At 48.9% G+C, this 18,298-nt stretch overlaps 1 protein-coding gene across 2 annotated transcripts in view; it reads right to left on the bottom strand.

Annotated features, from left to right (window-relative positions):
- Positions 1-18,298, bottom strand: part of ZDHHC9 (zinc finger DHHC-type palmitoyltransferase 9) — a 377,235-nt gene that overhangs the window by 81,480 nt on the left and 277,457 nt on the right. For both annotated transcript variants that reach the window (XM_069612973.1, XM_069612972.1), the window contains exon 6: positions 13,614-13,660. In XM_069612973.1, coding sequence (XP_069469074.1) covers positions 13,614-13,660 — 47 coding nt within the window. The remainder of the gene's footprint in view (positions 1-13,613; positions 13,661-18,298) is intronic.

Raw genomic sequence — 18,298 nt, 5'->3', positions numbered from 1 at the left:
GGCAACCCCGAGCAGAATCCCACCTGAAACCGCAGGGCTAGGAGCGAACCAAACCACCGAACTCCACATTTAAAAATTTGCTGCACCCAAAACTCTCTCAGATTTAGCTTGGCAGATTACGGAGGCATTTTGCTAGAACCTCTTTCCAGCTGGATCGAAGAGTTAATCTTCTCATGCCAGAGGTCCTTGAAAGGAGGAAGCAGCGGCATATGAACCCTTATTGAACACGGTGGCAGCTGCCACAATGTTTGAAGGGGCTAAAGGATGCCCTACCAGACAGCTTCACTGAAGGAAAAGGGTGATAACTGATGCCCACTTTTTTTCACTGTAGCCAACGTCAGCCAAATTAGCAAAGTTTCTCCCAAACTTTTGGCTTTTATTTTTGATCCTGACCTGTACTTTTTACATTGCAGTGAAGCCTTAAGCTTCAATACACTGTCTTTTGTTCATCCCTTATATGGGGAAACTGACCTGCCCTTCAGGCTGTCAGTACTAGGAAGGAACAAGTTACTTACCTGTAACTGTTCTCCAGCATGGGTCTGGCATGGATTCACATGCTCATGAATATTCCCCGTCGTCAGGCTGGGAATCCTCGGTAAAGAAAAAATCAGTTTCAGTTTGGTTATTAGTAGAAAGACAGTTCAGAAACTAATCACTGCTCTCTGGGTCATACTGCCCCCAGCAAATGACTGCTCTCTACCTAAGCCCATCCTGTGGCAGCCATCTTCAGATTTGGTAGCACATAAAGTGGCAGTAGGACCAAGAGAAGAGCCGCAGAGGGGTTGGAGGGAGGGTTCGCATGTGAATCCATGTCAGACCCATGCTGGAGAACAACAGTTACAGGTAAGTAACTTGTTCCTTCTCCAGCATGGGGTCTGGCATGGATTCACACGCTCATGAATACAAGAATACATAGCAGTACGCACATGCACAACCACAGGAGGTGGCAAGGCTCAACATTAAGCATTTCAAAGAACTCAACCTTAAGCATCTCTTACCTCCTTTACCAGGCTCACCTTCAAGCGAACAGGTTGCGCAGCACTACCTGGCCGACTCTGGACTCCTCCCTGAAATCCCGGTCGACGCAGTAGAATCTCGTGAAGGTGTGTGTTGACCTCCACGTAGCAGCCCTGCAGATGTTCAGCAGGGGCACACGAGACAGGAACGCCGTGGTAGCAGCGATCGCTCTGGTGGAATGGGCTCTCGGACAGGCAGGCAACGGTCGGTTTGCCAACCGGTGACAGTGCATGATGCAGCCGGAGAGCCATCTGGAAATGAAAGCCTTCGAGAGGGCCTTCCCTTGGTTCACAGGTCCAAAGTTCACAAACAGCTGTGATGTCTTCCGAAGACTCTTCGTGCGGTCCATGTAGAACTTCAGCGCTCTAGCCACATCCAGCGAGTGCAAAGCCCTCTCACCCGGCGGCGAAGGCAACAGGAAGAAAACAGGTAACACCAAGGGCTTGTTGAGATGGAAGTCCGACAGCACCTTGGGCATGAAGGTGGGGTGCGTCCTCAGCACTACAGTTGTCTCATGGAATGTCTGTATGGAGGTTTGCAGGAGAGGGCATGGATCTCTTCCACTTGTCGTGCGGAGGTGATGGCCACAAGAAACGCGGTCTTCCACGATAGGAACTTCAGCGGTGGCGAGTTCAAGGGCTCGAATGGGGGACCCATGAGCCTGGTCAGCACCACGTTGAGCTCCTACGCCGGGGCCAGAGCCTTCACCGACGGGAACAAGTGGAACAGTCCTTTCATGAACTCCTTCACTAGGCGGTGTGACCACAGCGACGATCGCCCCAGAGTTCTGGTGTAGCGGGAGATAACGCCAGGTGGATCTTGATGGAGGCATAATCCGTAGAGGGTTGATCTTCTGTGCACAGCACCAGGCAGAGAACCTCTTCCACTTATATCTGTAGCACTTCAGAGTCCAGGACGCCCTGGCCTTTGCAAGTACCTCCTTGTATTCCGCCAGGATATCATAGCCTCCGAACTCTAGTGCTGTAGGAGCCAGGCCTGCAGGTTCAGCGATCCCATGTTATGGTGTAGGATGGCGCCTCCTTCCCTGGCAAGAAGATCTGCGTGCCTCGGCAGTTTGACTCGGGGGGTGGGGGGTGGGCACTGACAAGTCCAGAAGTTCCGGGAACCATATCTGCCTCAGGCACGCCGGTGAGACAAGGATGATCCTGCACCGGGACCGTCTGAGTTGACTGATGAGTCCCAGCAGCAACGGCAACAGTGGGAACGTGTATAGGAACAGGCCGTCCCAGGGGAAGGAGAATGCATCGCCCATGCTCACCGGCTGGGGAAACCTGCCGAACCTCTGGCACTTGGTGTTCGCTGCCGTCGCGTGTAGGTCGATCTGGGGACTGCCCCATTGTCGGAATAGGAGATCCACTTGATCCTGCCGAAGCTCCCACTCGTGGCAAGAGCGCAGCTCCCTGCTGAGTGAGTCGGTGACAGGGTTTCACTCCTGCCAGATGAAAGGGTACCAGGAACATCCCCTGGGCGACGGCCCAGTGCCACAGATCCTGCGCTCCCTTGGATAGGGCTGGGGATCTGGTGCCCCCCTGCTTCCGGATGTAGAACATCGTGGTGGTGTTGTCGGTGAAGATCCTTACCACTTTGCCCTTGAGGGACGGAAAGAAAGTCCTGAGGGCCCAGAACACGGCCCGGAGCTCCAGGACATTGATGTGCAGGGACCTGTCCTCCGGGAGCCAAAGGTCTCTTGCGTGAAGATCTCTGGTGTGCACTCCCCATTCCTCCAGGGAGGCGTCCAGACGCGCTGGGGTCTGGAAGTCCATGCCCACCGTGAGGTGTGTGCGGGTGCCCCACCACAGGATCACTTGACGGAACGTCTCGTTAAGGGAGCTCTCGTCTTCGAAGCTGCCAGTCGCTTGCATCCACCGGGCGTGGAGCAACTCCTTCAGTGGCCGCATCCGCAACATGCATAGACGCACAAGCTAGAATCACGACAACATCATGCCAAGTAGGGACTTGATGGACCTCACCCTGGCCACTTCCATGGTCAACAGCCGTTGTACCTTGCACAGGATGGCCTTCGTCCTTTCCTCCGACGTTGAAGCCAACCACGCCACTGTGTCGAATCTGGCTCCCAGGAATAGGACGTCTTGCCACGGTACCAAGCAGGATTTCGCAACGTTGACTGAGAATCCCAGATCCGTGAGCAGTTGGACGGTCTTCGCTGTTTAATCAACGGCTAAGTCTCTTGCTTGGATGACCCAATCATCCAGGTAGGGGTATATGTGGATCCCCTGCAGGCGCAGCCGCGCCACCACTGGTGTCAGGCACTTGGTGAAGACCCTCGGCGCCGACTTCAAACCGAAGGGCAGGGACTTGAACTGGTAGTGTCGCCCTTGGACCACGAACTGTAGGAAATTTTGATGTCCTTTGTGTATCGGATGTGTAAGTAGGCATCCTCCAAGTCCAGCGACAACAGGAAGTCGCCCTCCTCCAGCTGTCCTGGCACGTCCTGAAGGGCGACCATCCAAAACATCTGGGACTTGATGTATTTGTTGTGGCGGCGAAGGTCTAGGATGAGCCGCCAGCCGCCGGTCTTCTTTCGGACGAGGAAGTACTGCGAGTATACTCTTCAGGCCGAGTACGCACTTTTTTTTTTTTTAGCATCGCTCGTACCTCTAGAAGCAGCTGTGGCACGTGGTTTTCCTTCCTGGCCACGGGTGGTAAATGGGGACACTTTCTTTGGAACTCCAGAGTGTGCCTGTGGGCCAGGGCATTTAGCACCCAAGGGTCAGTGAAGATGGACTCCCACACGCTGACGAAATTCGCCAGCCGGCCTCCCAACAGGGTGCTCGGGTGGGGGCCAGACGTTGCGGCCGGTTCAGTCTTGCTTCGCCGAGGCCTTGCCACCTTGGTGACAACAGTGTCCTCCGGCCTTGCTGCGGCCTCTGTAGGCGTCCTGTGACGAGGAGCCCGCCGCCTGGCCGTACGACAAGGAACCGCCGCCTAATCCTTTGGCGGCACCTTGAGACTTGCCTCCGGAGGTCCGAAAGGACGGCAGTCATTGGAGAGAACCCAAGGCCCGGGCCGTCTCAGTGTCTGCCTTGATGGCGTGCAGCAACTCGTCCACTGCCTTGCCGAACAGGTTGTTCCCATCGAAGGGCATGTCCAGTACCCTGGTCTGCACGTCCTGACGGAAGTCGGTGGCCTTGAGCCAACCGCGCCAGCAAAGGCAAACGCTGTTGCCCATCTGGCAAAAGCCGGTGTCAGCGATGTCCGTGGCCACCAGGATGGCGTGGTCCGAAGCCACCTCGCCTTCCTGTAAGATGTCAAGGGCTTTCGCCCTCTTGTCTGGCAGGAAATCCAGGAGGGGAGCAATCTTGAACCACAGCTCCCTGTCGTAGCGTGCCACTATCGTGAGGGCGTTGGCCGCTTTAATGGTCATCGCCGCCGACGAGATGACTCTGCGTCCCATGGCGTCCAGCTTCTTCCCCTCGCCGTCCGGTGGAGAAGTGGAAGTTGATGCCGTCGCCCCTGCCGATTTCTTCTTGGCCGCTGTGGAGACTACTGAATCCGGGGATGGCTGTGCTCTGAGGCACATAGGGGCGGAGTCTGGGACCTGGTACTTCTTCTCGTACCGGCCCCTCTTCGCAGGAGCCGTGGACGGGTTCTTCAGTCCTTCGTCCCAGATGTCATCCAGTAACGGGACTGAGAGGACGGTCTTCCTCTTGGCCTCCCATCGTTTGTAGAGGAAACCCTCCTTCTGCTCTTCGGGCCAAAGCTGGAAAAGCTCTGATGCTCTGGCGATCATGGCGTGAAAGGAGACAATTTCGATCCGGGGGATTTGGGTGCGAGGGGAGGAGGCCTGGGCAGAGGGTGATGGGAGATCCGTCCCGTCGTCACCACTGTCATCGTCGTCTGTCCCCATCATCGCAATCTCCGTTCCCATCTCATCCCTCGGTGGAGGGGATGGAGGTGAAGGCTGGAAAGGAGGGAGGGATGGATTTGCCTCTGCTTGCTCGGTGGGCTCCCCGACGGTCCAGGTGCAGCTGGATCGTCCGCTGGGGGTAAGGGCAACCTCATCCTCATCTCCGTACACAGGGTCTAGATAGCCATCAAGATTGTTCCCGAGCTGTCCTGTGACATAGGCATTGATTGCGACGGCTGAGGCGCAGGGACATCAGTTTCCTCCGCGGCCCGCTGCTCCTAGTCGGTCCTAGTCGGCCCTGCTGTTGCTCTTAGTCCTCCTCGTCGGGATCCCTCCCATAGGACCAGACTTCAGCAAACTTCTTGTCCAGGATCTTTTTGACGCCAGCCAGCTTGTCTTCGGAGGTGGTATCTGTGTCCGTTATGGCTACTGTGCCACCCTCTCTTTCTCATCCCAGGGTTTCACTGGGGTCTTCGAGAGGCTGAAAAGATGATTCCCTCCAGGGTGGCAGGGAAACTCTAGGCCCGGAAGTCGCCTCCACTGGGGCAGCCTGCACAGGCTTCGCTAGGGCCCCCACGACTCCTTCAATCGAGGCCTTCGCGACCTTGGGTGCGTCTGGGGCCTTCACCTTCAGGGGAGGGTCACTGCCTCGCCCCCGCTTGGTTTTCTCCATCGGGATCGAACGGGGCTTCTCCCGAAGCTTACCCGGGTTCTCTGACTTCCTTTCCCCTCCCCACCCCCCCCCCCCCCAGCCAAAGCGTTGGCTCGTGGATGATGGCGTTGGTGACATAACGCCCTGCCTGGCAGCTGACGAGCCCGAACCAATGGCGCTCACGGTGCCCGCGGACTCGCGCTGCTATGCCTTTTGTTGGGCCCCCGTTGCCGGAGCGACCTCAAAGGTCTTGGAAGACTGCTCGGAAGACTTCTTCACCTGCTGCTGGGCTCTTCCCCTTGCACCAGTTAGTGAGTCGAGTCCAACGGTCCTTTAATATCCGGACGGACATGTTCTTACAGAACGCGCTCTTCCACGTGCGACTTGTCATCGTGAAGGCAGTAGATAAACCGGGAGTGTTCATCCTCCTTGAAGACATTCTGTAATCCACATCCTGGGCAGATCCTAAACAGCTTGGATTCAACAGGCGTCGTGTCTCCTTTGCCCTGGGCCATGTTTGTTTGTTTGTTTTATTATTTATAATGCACGAGCGTACCCGGGGGTATCAGGGCGCAGCCTTTACAAGAATTTTCGAAACTTGGTTACAATACACAAAGAATATACATGATACAAAAATAAGGTACATTAATGATATATACAAATCAGTAATGTCATAGGGCCGTTATATACAAGTAAGCAAGAAGGCACACGTGGTTACAATGTGTACGGGTAGCGCTGGGCAATTCATTGTCTTAGTGGGTCTCCAGTTTCAGCCAGAAGACTACCTTGGAGCGGAAGTTCCGATAGGGCAGATCTGCTCTAAGGTTTGGAGGCAGCGAGTTCCAAAGCTTGGCAGCTTTTACCGGGAAACTGTTGCCCCTATGGTAGCCAGTTTGTAGTGGGGAACAGATAAACAATCTTTGTATACAGTTCTGATGGGTCTTAAGGAGGACTGTCTGTGGAATCTGTTGATCAGGTAGGTTGGGGCAGCATTGTTAAGGGACTTGTGGATGAGTGATGCCGTTTTTAAGAGAATTTTATCTCTGGTGGAGAGCCAGTTCTGTTGGCTGAGTCCTGTAATGTGCTCTTCTGGAAATGCCCAATGCTGCTCTGAGAGCGTTGTTCTGAAGGGTTTGCAATTTACTGGTGGTGGCCTTGGTGGATCCCAGGTACAGGGCATTGCAGTAGTTGAGGTGAGACAATATGAGGGCTCTGGCAAGTGTCAGGCAGCTAGTGTCCGACAGGAAAGGTTTGGCCCCGCGGATTAATTTGCACGTATAAACCGTGGAGGATGCAAGGGAACTCCCTTGTCTTTTGAGGGAAAAATTGGAGTCTAGGTAGAATCCCAATGTTTTGACCTCTTGTCCGACTTTGATGTTGTTCCCGTCAATCATGAAGGAATTATAGGCTGGGCCAGGTTTCTTTATACTGAATGTAGTGCCTAAGATGATAAGTTCTGTTTTACCATCATTCAGTCATAGTCCATGAGTGGCCATCCATGCCTGGATGATGATGTACACCCCATTTAGCAAGGCCAAATCCTTTCCATAATCTCCAGAAAGTGGAAGGAAGATCTGGGTATCATCTGCATAGTTAGTGTAGGTGATACCAAGATGATCCAAATCATCGAAAAGGGGCTTGGTAAATATGTTGTATAGTGTGGGGGAGAACCAGGAGCACCACAGGTGATGGGTATAGGGTCAGCTGCCGCCGTGGGAGAAAAGACCCTCATAGTCCTGCCGTTAAGGAAGGATGTGATCTAGGTGATAGTCTCAGTGGAAAAGTGAGCTGAAGTGTGGAGGTGTGAGCATAGGACAAAGTGATCGACCAAATCAAAAGCTGCAGATCGGTCAAGGAGGAGGAGTAGGGCGGTTTGTCCATTGCTCTGAGCAGATCGATTTGTGCTTTCAAGTCAATAAGAGCGGTTTCGGTCCCGTGTTGGGGACGGAATCCAGATTGTCTAGATCCTAAGAGGTTGTGTTCTTCCAGGTGCTTCTGTATTTGTACATAAGCAACCTTGTCCAGAATTTTTAGCAGAAAGGGAACAGTCGTTATGGGTCGGTAATTTGTAGGTATGGCTGGGTCAAGTGTAGGTTTTTCAGTAGTGGAAGTACCCAGGATTGTTTTAGGTTAGTAGGGATGGAGCCAGTAGCGAAGGAGGTATTAATCTATTAATCAATTTCGTAATGAAGGGGGAGAGGTCGCGGGCAGCATCTTTAAACAGCTGTGCTGGGCACAGATCTCCCTGGCAGTTAAGACTGTTTCAGGGTCAGGATAATTTTTTCAACTTCCAGTATGTTGACTTTGGAGAACTGGAAGCGGGTGAGATCTGTGGGCATGAGCTTGTCCGGAATTTTTGGGTTGAGGGTGTTATTCAGGGTGGCTCTTTTGCTGGAGATTTTACTTTGAAGAGTCACGATCTTATTCGCTAGGGCACTTTGAATTTCTGAGCACCAGTTTTTATCTATAGTGCACGTGTCAAGGGGTGCTATGTGGGTTTCTATTTCTTTGAGGATGGAGAAGAGTTATTTCATGTTGGATTTAGCTTGGGATATACGAGAGTTAAAAGAGGATTGTTTGGCCAGGTAATTTCTTTTTGTAGAGTGCAGCTAGTTTGGAGAGTTTGAAATTGTTTGAGACTGAGGGGGATTTTTTCAAAATGGACTCACAGTTTCTTTTTTGCTGCCTTAGGTTTTTGAGGAATGATGTGTACCATTTGTTGAGGTGAGTTTTCGGTTTACTGGATCTAAGTTTAAGGGGGGCGATGCGGTCCAGCGAGGTGGCCATAATCTCGTTATATTCTTCAACCAGGGACTCAGGGTCCAAGTTGTCAGGAAGTGTGTTAAGTGTGGGGAGTAGGTTAGGGATAAGTCTTTCTGCTGTCATGTTCTTCTTGTTTCTAGTGAGAGTGGGTGGGGCCTTAATGATGGGCGGGGGTGGAGGTCTGTCGGTGGAGAACATGAATGATACCAAGTGGTCGTCAGTCCAGGCTAGAGGTGAGATATTTGTAATATTCACTAGGCAATTGTGGTCAGCCACCCAGTCAAGTGTTCTGCCTTTCGCGTGCGCAGGTGTCGTGCATCTTTGCACGAAGCCTAATTCGGTGAGAGCGTTAGCTATGGCGCTTGCGAGATGGTCCTCCGGGTCATTGTAGCCCAAGTCAAAGTCACCTAAGGAAAGAACTTGAGTGGAGCTTTTGAGGTTACTAGATAGAAAAGAGTTAGGGTCTTCATCAAAGGTGCCAATGGGGCCTGGCGGGCGGTAGATCAGGTAGATGTAAAGAGTTTGGGTGTTGGTGAGTGGTAGTTTGACTGCTAGTGTTTCACAAGAGAGGGCATCGGTAGAAGTAGCTAGTCTCATGGAAAGACTGTACTTATGGATGATGGCGACACCACCTCCTCTGGAATTGGGGCCGTCTTGTCTTAAGATAGAGTAGTTATCTGGGACTGCCAACATGAGCATAGTTCCTGCTGCTGGGTGTAACCAGGTCTCAGTGATGGCAAGGAAGTCGAGGTCTTCAGTAAGGATTAAGTCTGCAATTTCTGTAGCATGAGCTACTAGCAATCTGGCATTGATTAAGGCTCCCTTAATTTTAGGGCTAACTGAGTTTTTAGAAGTAGTAGTAGTAGTAGTAGTATATGGGGCTTGTCCTGTGTAGGTTCAGGAGTGCCCTGGTTGAGGGAGTTATGGAGGGGTGTAGGCTAGAGGTTGTGTGATGGGTTACAGGTTTGTATGGAGGTATTTGGTCGAGTGGCGACGTTCTAGAGTTTTGTGTGGTGGGCAATGAGCGGGCAGGGGGCTCATGGATTTTTCCTAGTCTGGCTCTGAGTCCTAGGTTCCGTTCTATGGTGTTGCGAGGGTGACTGGACGGTAGCAGTACCTGAGGGTCATTTAAGTCTAGGTATGGTACTCTGTTATTAAGCCTGGATGGTGCTGGCATATTGGGTAGGTATTGAGCCACCTTGATCGGTAATGCAGTATTGATGCTGATCAGGAAATAGGCAACCAAGTTAGTGGTGAATAGACACATACTAAATGGTGAGGTTGAGAGTGTTGTGAAGCGCTGAGTAATACCTGAATTTAGGTGACCACAAGTGGTTGGGGTGGTCTACGTAGCACCTAGATATGGGTAGTTGATATGGCTAGGATGCCGGGAGTAGGCTAGGTTTGAAGTGTGGGGCAGAATTACTGGAAATACATTGAATAACACCTAAGAGGTAGAATAAATATGGCAGGATGGCTGCGGTGCCTAGATTATCAACTAGGTAGAAGTGTGGTAGGTTGGCAGAAAATACATTGAGTAAGGCCTAGATTACGGCAGAGCGGATTGGCAACAGTACCTAGGTAAACAACTAGCTTCGAAGTATGGCAGTTTGGCTAAACTGCCAAGGAGGAACAGCTAAATTCGAGATGAGGCAGTTTGGCTAAAATGCAGAGGGAGAACAGCTAAATTCGAGATGAGGCAGTTTGGCTAAAATGCAGAGGGAGAACAGCAAAATTCGAGATGAGGCAGTTTGGCTAAAATGCAGAGGGAGAACAGCTAAATTCGAGATGAGGCAGTTTGGCTAAAATGCAAAGGGTGAACAGCTAAATTCGAGATGAGGCAGTTTGGCTAAAATGCATGGAATAAACAGCTAAGTTCAAGAAGAGGCAGTTTGGCTAGAGTACATGGATAAACAATTGAGGGTTGACCAGATTTCAAGCAATCTAGGTGCCACTTTATCAGGTGAGATTGAGATCAACATATTCACACAAGATGTCAATGCAGTAAATCAGATGCAGTTCTAAGCAGAGCAAATTTACAGGCAGTCTAAGTGTGATTTCAGCAGGTGAGGCTAGAATCAACATAGGAGCATCTTTAGCAAGAGAGGTTTGAAAGCCGACATATTTGCACAAGCGATATAGCGCTGGTGAATAATGTAAAACAATGTGGCATCATAACATTGGAGAGGGCGTGTAAAGATATAATAATGGTGGATAATGACCCATAACAAATGCAGCGACAGTGCAGAGATGGACTGCAAATGTTATCTTGTGATGGGGCGAAGGGAAACGGCCAGGGGGTCTGGCAGACGGCAGTCACGGCACTAAACAGGCAGCAAAACAGGTGTTGTCCTTGTTCTGTGGTCCTTGGTGCTGGTGGGCCGGCTTCGCCTGCCGGTGGCCAATGGGTAGCCTAGAAGGCACCGCGGCCAATCAGGGATCGGATGCTGATGTTTTAGCCTAGTTCGGCATCGTCGAACGGGCGGCCATTTTGGAGAGTTTAAGATACCGCGTGCATCTTAATGGTGTTTGTAGACTTGCCTCAGTAATTCACCTGAATGCAGGTCCCATGGCAGTCTGCTTCTCCTCCAGTAATAATGGAACGGTAGGTAATGCGGATGCCCACCTACGTCTACTATGTCCACGCGGGGTAGGCCTCAAAGATCTTCCGGAATCCTCCAAGAAGAGAAACTCGATGAAAATTCACCCTTGAGGGGGCGTAGAAAAATTCTGAAACGGGTCCCCGTTGAATGGAAGAAGAATCAATGGAGCTTGAGGCTCAAATTGACCGAAAAATAAGAGTAAACTCTTTGGAAAAAGCAAAACGCAGTAAAAACTCGAGAGCGATATCACGAGGAATCCCAACACTTGAACGTGTGGTAAAAATATGAAGATGGCTGCCAGAGGAGGGGCTTAGGTAGAGGGCAGTCATTGGCTGGGGGCAGTATGGCCCAGAGACCAGTGATTGGTTATTAGTAGAAAGACAGTTCAGAAACGAAACAGAAACTGATTTTTTCCTTTACAGAGGATTCCCAGCCTGACGACAGGGAATATTCATGAGCATGTGAATCCATGCCAGACCCCATGCTGGAAAAACATTGTTTTCCTTAGTCTTGCGACTTTGTTACTACTTTTAGTAACTTCTCACTTGTGGTAACGTTTTATCATTGTACAATGCATCTTACAATGCAGTAAAATGGGGTGCATGTTTTGTTTTGCGCTAGACTAACAGTCAAAGGATTTTTGGTTACTCTAGGTATGCTAAATGGACAAGCACAGTGGCAGCAATTACTTTTTACAATTTGTTGGTGCTTTTAGTTTTAGCCTTACCCCGTTTGGCTACCAACTGTGGGCAGTGCCCAAACATGACCATGCCACATGGTTTTTCGCTTGTCCTTTGGCCATCTTGTTCTTTAGCCTTTTTCCTGGCCTCTCAGGCCAGGAAGATACTTCTAACTACTTCCAGTGCTGTGTTTGCTGGTAGGATGTGGGCTGAGACGGTGTCCAGTCATAATGTCGAACCAATAACGTCGAATTACAAAAATGTCGAATCCAAAAAGTCGAAAACAAAAATGTCGAATTTTTATTTATATATTTTTTTTGGGCTCCGGGGGTAAAAAAAAAGGGGTAAAAAAAAAAATAATTAAAAAAGGGGTGTTAGGGGCCCCCCCCCATTTCGAAAAAAAAGCAACCAAAAAAAAAAATTCGACATTTTTGTTTTCGACTTTTTGACTTTCGACATTATTGGATTCGACTTTTTGACTATAAACCGGCTGAGACTATCTGGTCCCAATCTACAAACTGGTTTCAGTGTCTCTGCCCTGAGTAACCTGAAGGAGCCAAGACTCCTGTCCAGCAGTGAGACCTGTGAAGAGAGCAGAGACCCAACTGAAGGAGGCCTGGCAACCAACTTCTGCTGCTGCTGTCCTGGTGGAGCCGTCTTGTTTGTGATTTTCAGCAGTCTTGAGAGGCGAGGGAGCTGCAACACTTTGGGTGGAGTGGAACAACCATTCCAGACATCTGATGGGTACCCTGCGAAGAAGATCCTTCTGCAGTGTTTCTGGGACCGTCCTGTGGCTGACCAGCTCGGAGTTTCAGCTACTGTGCTGCCGACATGCCTGTACCAAGTTTCGACCTGGAACTTGGGGGATCCTCAGCTCATCCTACAAGACTCCACTCAGCAAAATTCCTCCGGCATCCTAGCTTCAAGGGTACCCGAGATAGGAGGGAAAGTCTGACCGCGACAAGTGAGGCCTTTTGCGTCGCTGTGCTGCAGTTACTATCGTCCGAAACAGCTTACCTGACCAGAGTCCAGTCCCGAGAGGGGTCCTGCATTGAGGTTTGCTGCATTCTCCGTCCGAGAGTCCTTGCACCAGCGAAAGACACCAACCAGAGATCAGCTCAAACCTGCAACCCATGCGAATCGAGGACTGCGACTAACGGTGGGAAGACCCTCTTCCATTGACCTGCCAAGTCTGGGGAAGAATCGTAGCACGGAGGGAGTTGTTCTTACCTGCCCCTATACTCCCTTTTCCTAACATTTACAAAACTTTTACTATACATTGGTTTTACCAGAGCTTGCTGGTGCAAGCATTCTCAAAGTTGGGGGCACTTCATTTGTTAGAATACATTGTCCTCTAACCCTTGGAACTGTTCACTGCACCCCAGAGACACTACCTTCATTTGTTCCAGCTTCACAAACTTTGTCGGAGCTTTTGGGCATAAGGCCCCAAATAATTTATGTAAGGACAATACTCTCTGTGGACTATTGGTGCATAATCTAATCTGCACTTGCTTTTACAGGAGTTTGATTTATATTATGCCCTACACCAGTGATTTATTAGTGGTGTGTGATATTTCGACTTGTTAGTAGTCATTCTTCATAGTGTGGTTTGGCCATAAATAAATAACTATTTTTATACATAATGTCCAAGTGTAATCTGATTTCCATTGTGTGTACTGATTGTGGACCCTTTACAAGCTCACCACCTCGTGAGACTTAGCCTAGACCCACGTCACTGCTACCTGGAACTGGTTTGGCTACAGCTCCCCAGAGTTGTCCCTGTCACAATATAGGTTGGCCTTCTATACATCTGTCCACCAGGCCAGAGTATAGAAAATCAGCCCCAACAGCCCCAACACCCCCAGCCCACCCAACCTGGTGGTGCGGAGGAGGAGAATTCTGGTAGTAGTAATCAATTACCAAAGGACTTGCTCACACCTTGAACTGTGATTACAAAATTCTAGGCTTTTCATCTCTTTTTATATGAAACCACTTGGAAAAGGATATGTTCCCGGAGATTCTTTCAACGTTTCAACAAAGCCAACTCTCACAGTATCTGTTGGAAGCAAAGAAAAGAAACATGATATGTCAATTGCAAAAACAGGACATTTTCAGAAACAACTGGAGAAATAAACATTGAGGACTTCTTTAACAACCTATAACTCCAGAAACCAATGGCATTAGGTGCCAAGAGATACACAGACTGTCCAACCTACAAACTCTTGATGAGCGGGAGCTGCACTTACAAGAGTGCTTGTATGAGAGACAAGGGAAATTACCAATGAGTCCCATGTACAGGATGACAACACAGACTAGCAGCAGAGAAAGAATGCCATACACATTGCAGTAAGGGAGCTCCTCAAAATACCTCCCTGAACATTAATGATAAACACCAACCTCCTTCATCAAACAATTCTATAGATTTTCCTGGATGCAGATAGGAATAAACACCACCCATGGAGCCAAGGCACATGCATGTCTCTGCCAATGCTAAACTCTGCCTCCTATCCATCCGCCAGCTTCTGCGCCAGTCCTTTTCTGTCCACCTAGATTAAGACCTGAAGGGTGGCTAAATTTCGGAAGGATTAATTGAAGTCTGCCAGAAGGAAAGGGGACCATGGAATAGAAGTTAAAGATTCCAAAGCTAAAGCAGGCAAGGGGAAAGTCGGCATGCAAGCTAATCGGTTGACCAACTATGCATCTGCCCAGAGCTGTAATCCAAGGAATAATGCATATGTAAGGCCAATTTAGTAGCTCAGGTGGATTCCATGCAAACAACGTTGAGGGCCATATGCTTCGAATGAAATGAGGCCGCTTTTGCCTCCACTATGTGAGCATGAATTCCTTTGAGAGCAGAACAAGGACAGCACTCCAAAAATCACAAGACTAGTTGCCCAATCTGGTCCACCATATGTGAAACAATCCTGTGTAAACTATCGGCTACTCAAGAAGGAAGAATGTTTGTTTCCAGAGTTAAACCACAAGAGCCCATCAATTTTGGTTGTCCGACAATATCAGAAGATGGATTAGGATGCAAAAATGCAGGGATATCTTCTGAATCATGTGAAATTCTGAAAGAACTAGGGAGTAGAAAGGTATTGGGTAAATGCAAATCCACTGTATCCTTCTGTAAAAAAAACAAAGGGGTTGGCAGTCAAAATGCTTTAGGTTCTCCAACTTGTCAAACGGACACAACCACAAATGAGAAAGCAGCATGCCTAGTAAGTAAACAGATGTTGACCATAGCCATTGACTCTTTAGGTTTTGGGGACAACACAAAGAATGAGATTCCACTTTGTTAGGTAGAATTTCATTCGAGTGCAATATCCTCCCCACTAGTGAGTATCCCAGCACTTTTTGCTGGACTCTTGGATTTTTGTTCAGTTCTGAATGAATGGGAACCTTTTTCCCCACTTACTCAGTCTTGTATTCTACCTCTAGGAACCTTTTTCAACCCTTTTGGTTGCATCTTTTTGAAGTAATGCATTCCTCTACCTTTTAAAGGCACCTGCAATTTATTATTACAGAACACAGCACTTTGTGTAGAGTTGCTGGGAGCACTTTGAGCTACCTTTTTTATATTCCTTGTAATTACTACTGTTTCCAAGGATAGTGGGGATAGATTGTATCCTCCCTCAATATTATTTTGTGGAATCAGCACTCCCCACCTTAAGTGGAGTGCTGAGGGGACACAATCTATCACTTTTTCAACTTCTCCTGTAACTTTCTAGTTACACTGACAAGTTCATCTGAGTGGCGGGTGGTAGTGGAGGTTTTCTATCGATGTTTTAGTGAAACTTCGATGCAGGCCGATTTTGCAGATGCGGTAAGGGACGCATGGGTCACCGTCTTCTTTTTTTGCCAACCCTTGATGACTTGTCCTTTCTGGAGCATTCTTTTACCTAGCTGGGTGGGGGAGGTTTTGATAGTTTATCTTTAGGGCCTTCCTTGTGAAAGTCCTTAAGGCTCTCTAAATGCCTGAAAGGACAGGAAGTGGGTGAGGTGACCGAAACGCCAGGTCTTTGTGCTGCAGTGTTGCTGCCTGGGTCAAGTTTGAACTGAGTGCCTGACTGTCCTTTTGGACAAGCCAGCCCCAAGATTTGCATGCAAGGCTTGAAAGGTGATTGGATGTTCCAGACGTTTTTCCAGCATAAAGGTTAGGGTCCTGGAGCAGCAAGAGTCGACCCAAGGAACAAGGAATCCAAGGAAGGACAACGTCTGCAGCAAATCTCCAGCGGCCACAAGCGACTGTTGAGTTACCACTGCTGCTCCAACCTCCTCTTCTGACCAACAGGGAAGATGATCCAGACCAGACAACTTCCACCCCTGGACTGGTGGGCCAACTAGTCTCAATATAACCTGACTTTTGAGCTGTCCCTCGAAGAGCTGCAACCGCCCTGGCCTGCAAATCCCCAATACTGGAATAATTTGTTGAGCATCGTCTCCTGAAGCGTGGGTTCGGCCGGAACTTCGTGGGCATCCTGCTGGACCTACAGAGATTCTTTCCGGCTCGGAGACGTGTCCCCTTCCTAGTCGAGGACCGAGAAACGGAGAGAAGCATGCCGTGTGACAACCGTCGCTGAATTGAAGCCTGTGCCGAGCCCCAACAGGCCAGTATTGTGAAGCTAGTCAGCTGGGCGTACCATCGCAAGTAGAGGACCATTTTCCCCTGCCAAAAGTTTCTTGTTCAGCCTCCAGGCCAAGAATCCGAACAGGAACTGCTGTTGCCTCACCTAGAGACCCGCCAGTGGCACAGTTTTTCTTTATGAAAAGGTACTGTCCCACTGCTATGTACTCACCTGGGTGCGTGCTGTGTTAAATCAGACTCCTCCTGAGCTTTGAGACAAATTACTGTAGACAACCAAACTGTGTTCTCCCAGGCCCAAGGACACTGGTCCGTTGCTCTACAATACATCAGGGAGTCTTAACTGACCTCCCTGAACCACCTTTAATTAAACATTTTCCTTAACTGCAACACAGAAGAAATCTGCTATTTTCTTTAAAACTATGACAGAGTCTGCCTTCCTTTGTCTTGGCACCTAAGGGCCCTTGTTCCCCAGTGCCTCCTCTGACTCTGACTCTTATCCCCAGAAAGGGTTTGATTTTTTAAAGTGTAGGCTGCCTAAAATGACTCACCAGTATCTGTGTTGGGCTACTTAATGTTGGTTACAAGAATTGATTTGCTACTCTGACTACTTACCAGTATTCATTGAAAGTCTACTATTGCCTTAAGTAATGATCAAATATCTTACTGTGTACAATTGAATACGTTTAATGACGTGTGATTTGAATATTTTGTTAGTTGCTTTACTATATATAATAACCATATGTTTATAAATATACTGTGTATAAGTGTATTCTTGACTATAGGTGTTCCAAGTTTTTTCTTTTTGTTTATTTTTACTTCCCTACTGCTCTTCTCCCTCCTAAAACATGCCTAGCAGTGACCCACATTGCTACCAATATACTTGTGTAGTTCAGGCCTATGGCAAGAGTTGGAGGCCTGTGCCACAAGTGTGAGTCTTCTTCAGTCCTACCAATGTTGGACTTTGGTAAAAATCCCCAACACATTTCAAATCTTAACAAGGAAGATGAGCCCTCTCGGAAGAGAATGTTACAGACCCTCAACAGAGCTATATGTGGTTACACAAAGATTCGGAATGGCAGTACTCCCCCAAAACCACAAATGTTCTGTAGGAATCAATTTGGTTGTCTTTGGTCTGAAGCGAAGGACAGACGAATGCCCAAGTTGGCGCTCTAATGATCAATAGCAAAACCTAAACATTTTACTGCAGTACGTAGTGGAAGAGTTCCTAGTAGATCAATACATTGTATAAGGACAAGAAAAAATGGCCTTCACTCGACTTGAGGAACAAAGTTGGCTGCAGAACTTGTGAATGAAGGGAGGAATGGGGAACCAAATCACCATTCTGGCTTACAAAACCAACTCAACCCAGCAGCAGCAGGGAAGATGCGGCTAGCAATTGTATTCAGTTAACGCCAAAATCTGCAGGGCCAACAAGGTGCAAGGACGACCATCAGAGAGCAATGCAAACTCTGAAATTTCAGAAAATCCTCAAGAACCTTTAAGAGGAAAGGAGAAGGACCAGGCAGTAGACAAACGCAAACACAATCCCCCAAAGAATGAGCCGTGTTCCCTGGTGAGTGAATGCTTAGTCTGTTGGACTAAAGTGAAAACAGGTCCTCCTGAGAGTGCGGACAGTCGCACCTCCAGAACAGGCACTGGGTGACAGCTGGATGCAATACACAATAGTGATTTAAAAATGACTGCTCTGCAAATCAGTTCAGTTCTAATTGAAAATGCCTGCAACATGACCCATTTCCAAATCCTGATGGTCAGACCACAAAATGGTAAGGACATTATGCCAGCCATTTGGCCATGAATCTAAAACACTCTGCCTCACCGATATCAGCTTTCCAACTAGGTTTCATTTGCAGCGCATGAATCCTGGGTTTGGTCAACCCACATCCAAAGGCTAAGGAATGCACTGTGATAGAACCAGAGGAACCTGAATTGTGAAAGGGATAACTCCTTCCAATCTTGTCCATAGTCACCAACATGGGTCCACCGGGGCTAGTTTTGGCACCGGGCTCCAGACAGACTGCCAATTATAAGCTTAACACCAGTTTGCTCCTCATTTTGAGTGCTGCAGAAATCATCAACAGAACACAA

Source organism: Ambystoma mexicanum, chromosome 5p (genome assembly GCF_040938575.1).
Source record: "Ambystoma mexicanum isolate Mex_15411 chromosome 5p, UKY_AmexF1_1, whole genome shotgun sequence".
NCBI classification, from domain to species: domain Eukaryota; kingdom Metazoa; phylum Chordata; class Amphibia; order Caudata; family Ambystomatidae; genus Ambystoma; species Ambystoma mexicanum.
Note: the sequence above shows the minus strand (reverse complement) of the source record. Positions and strands in the feature narration are given on the sequence as shown.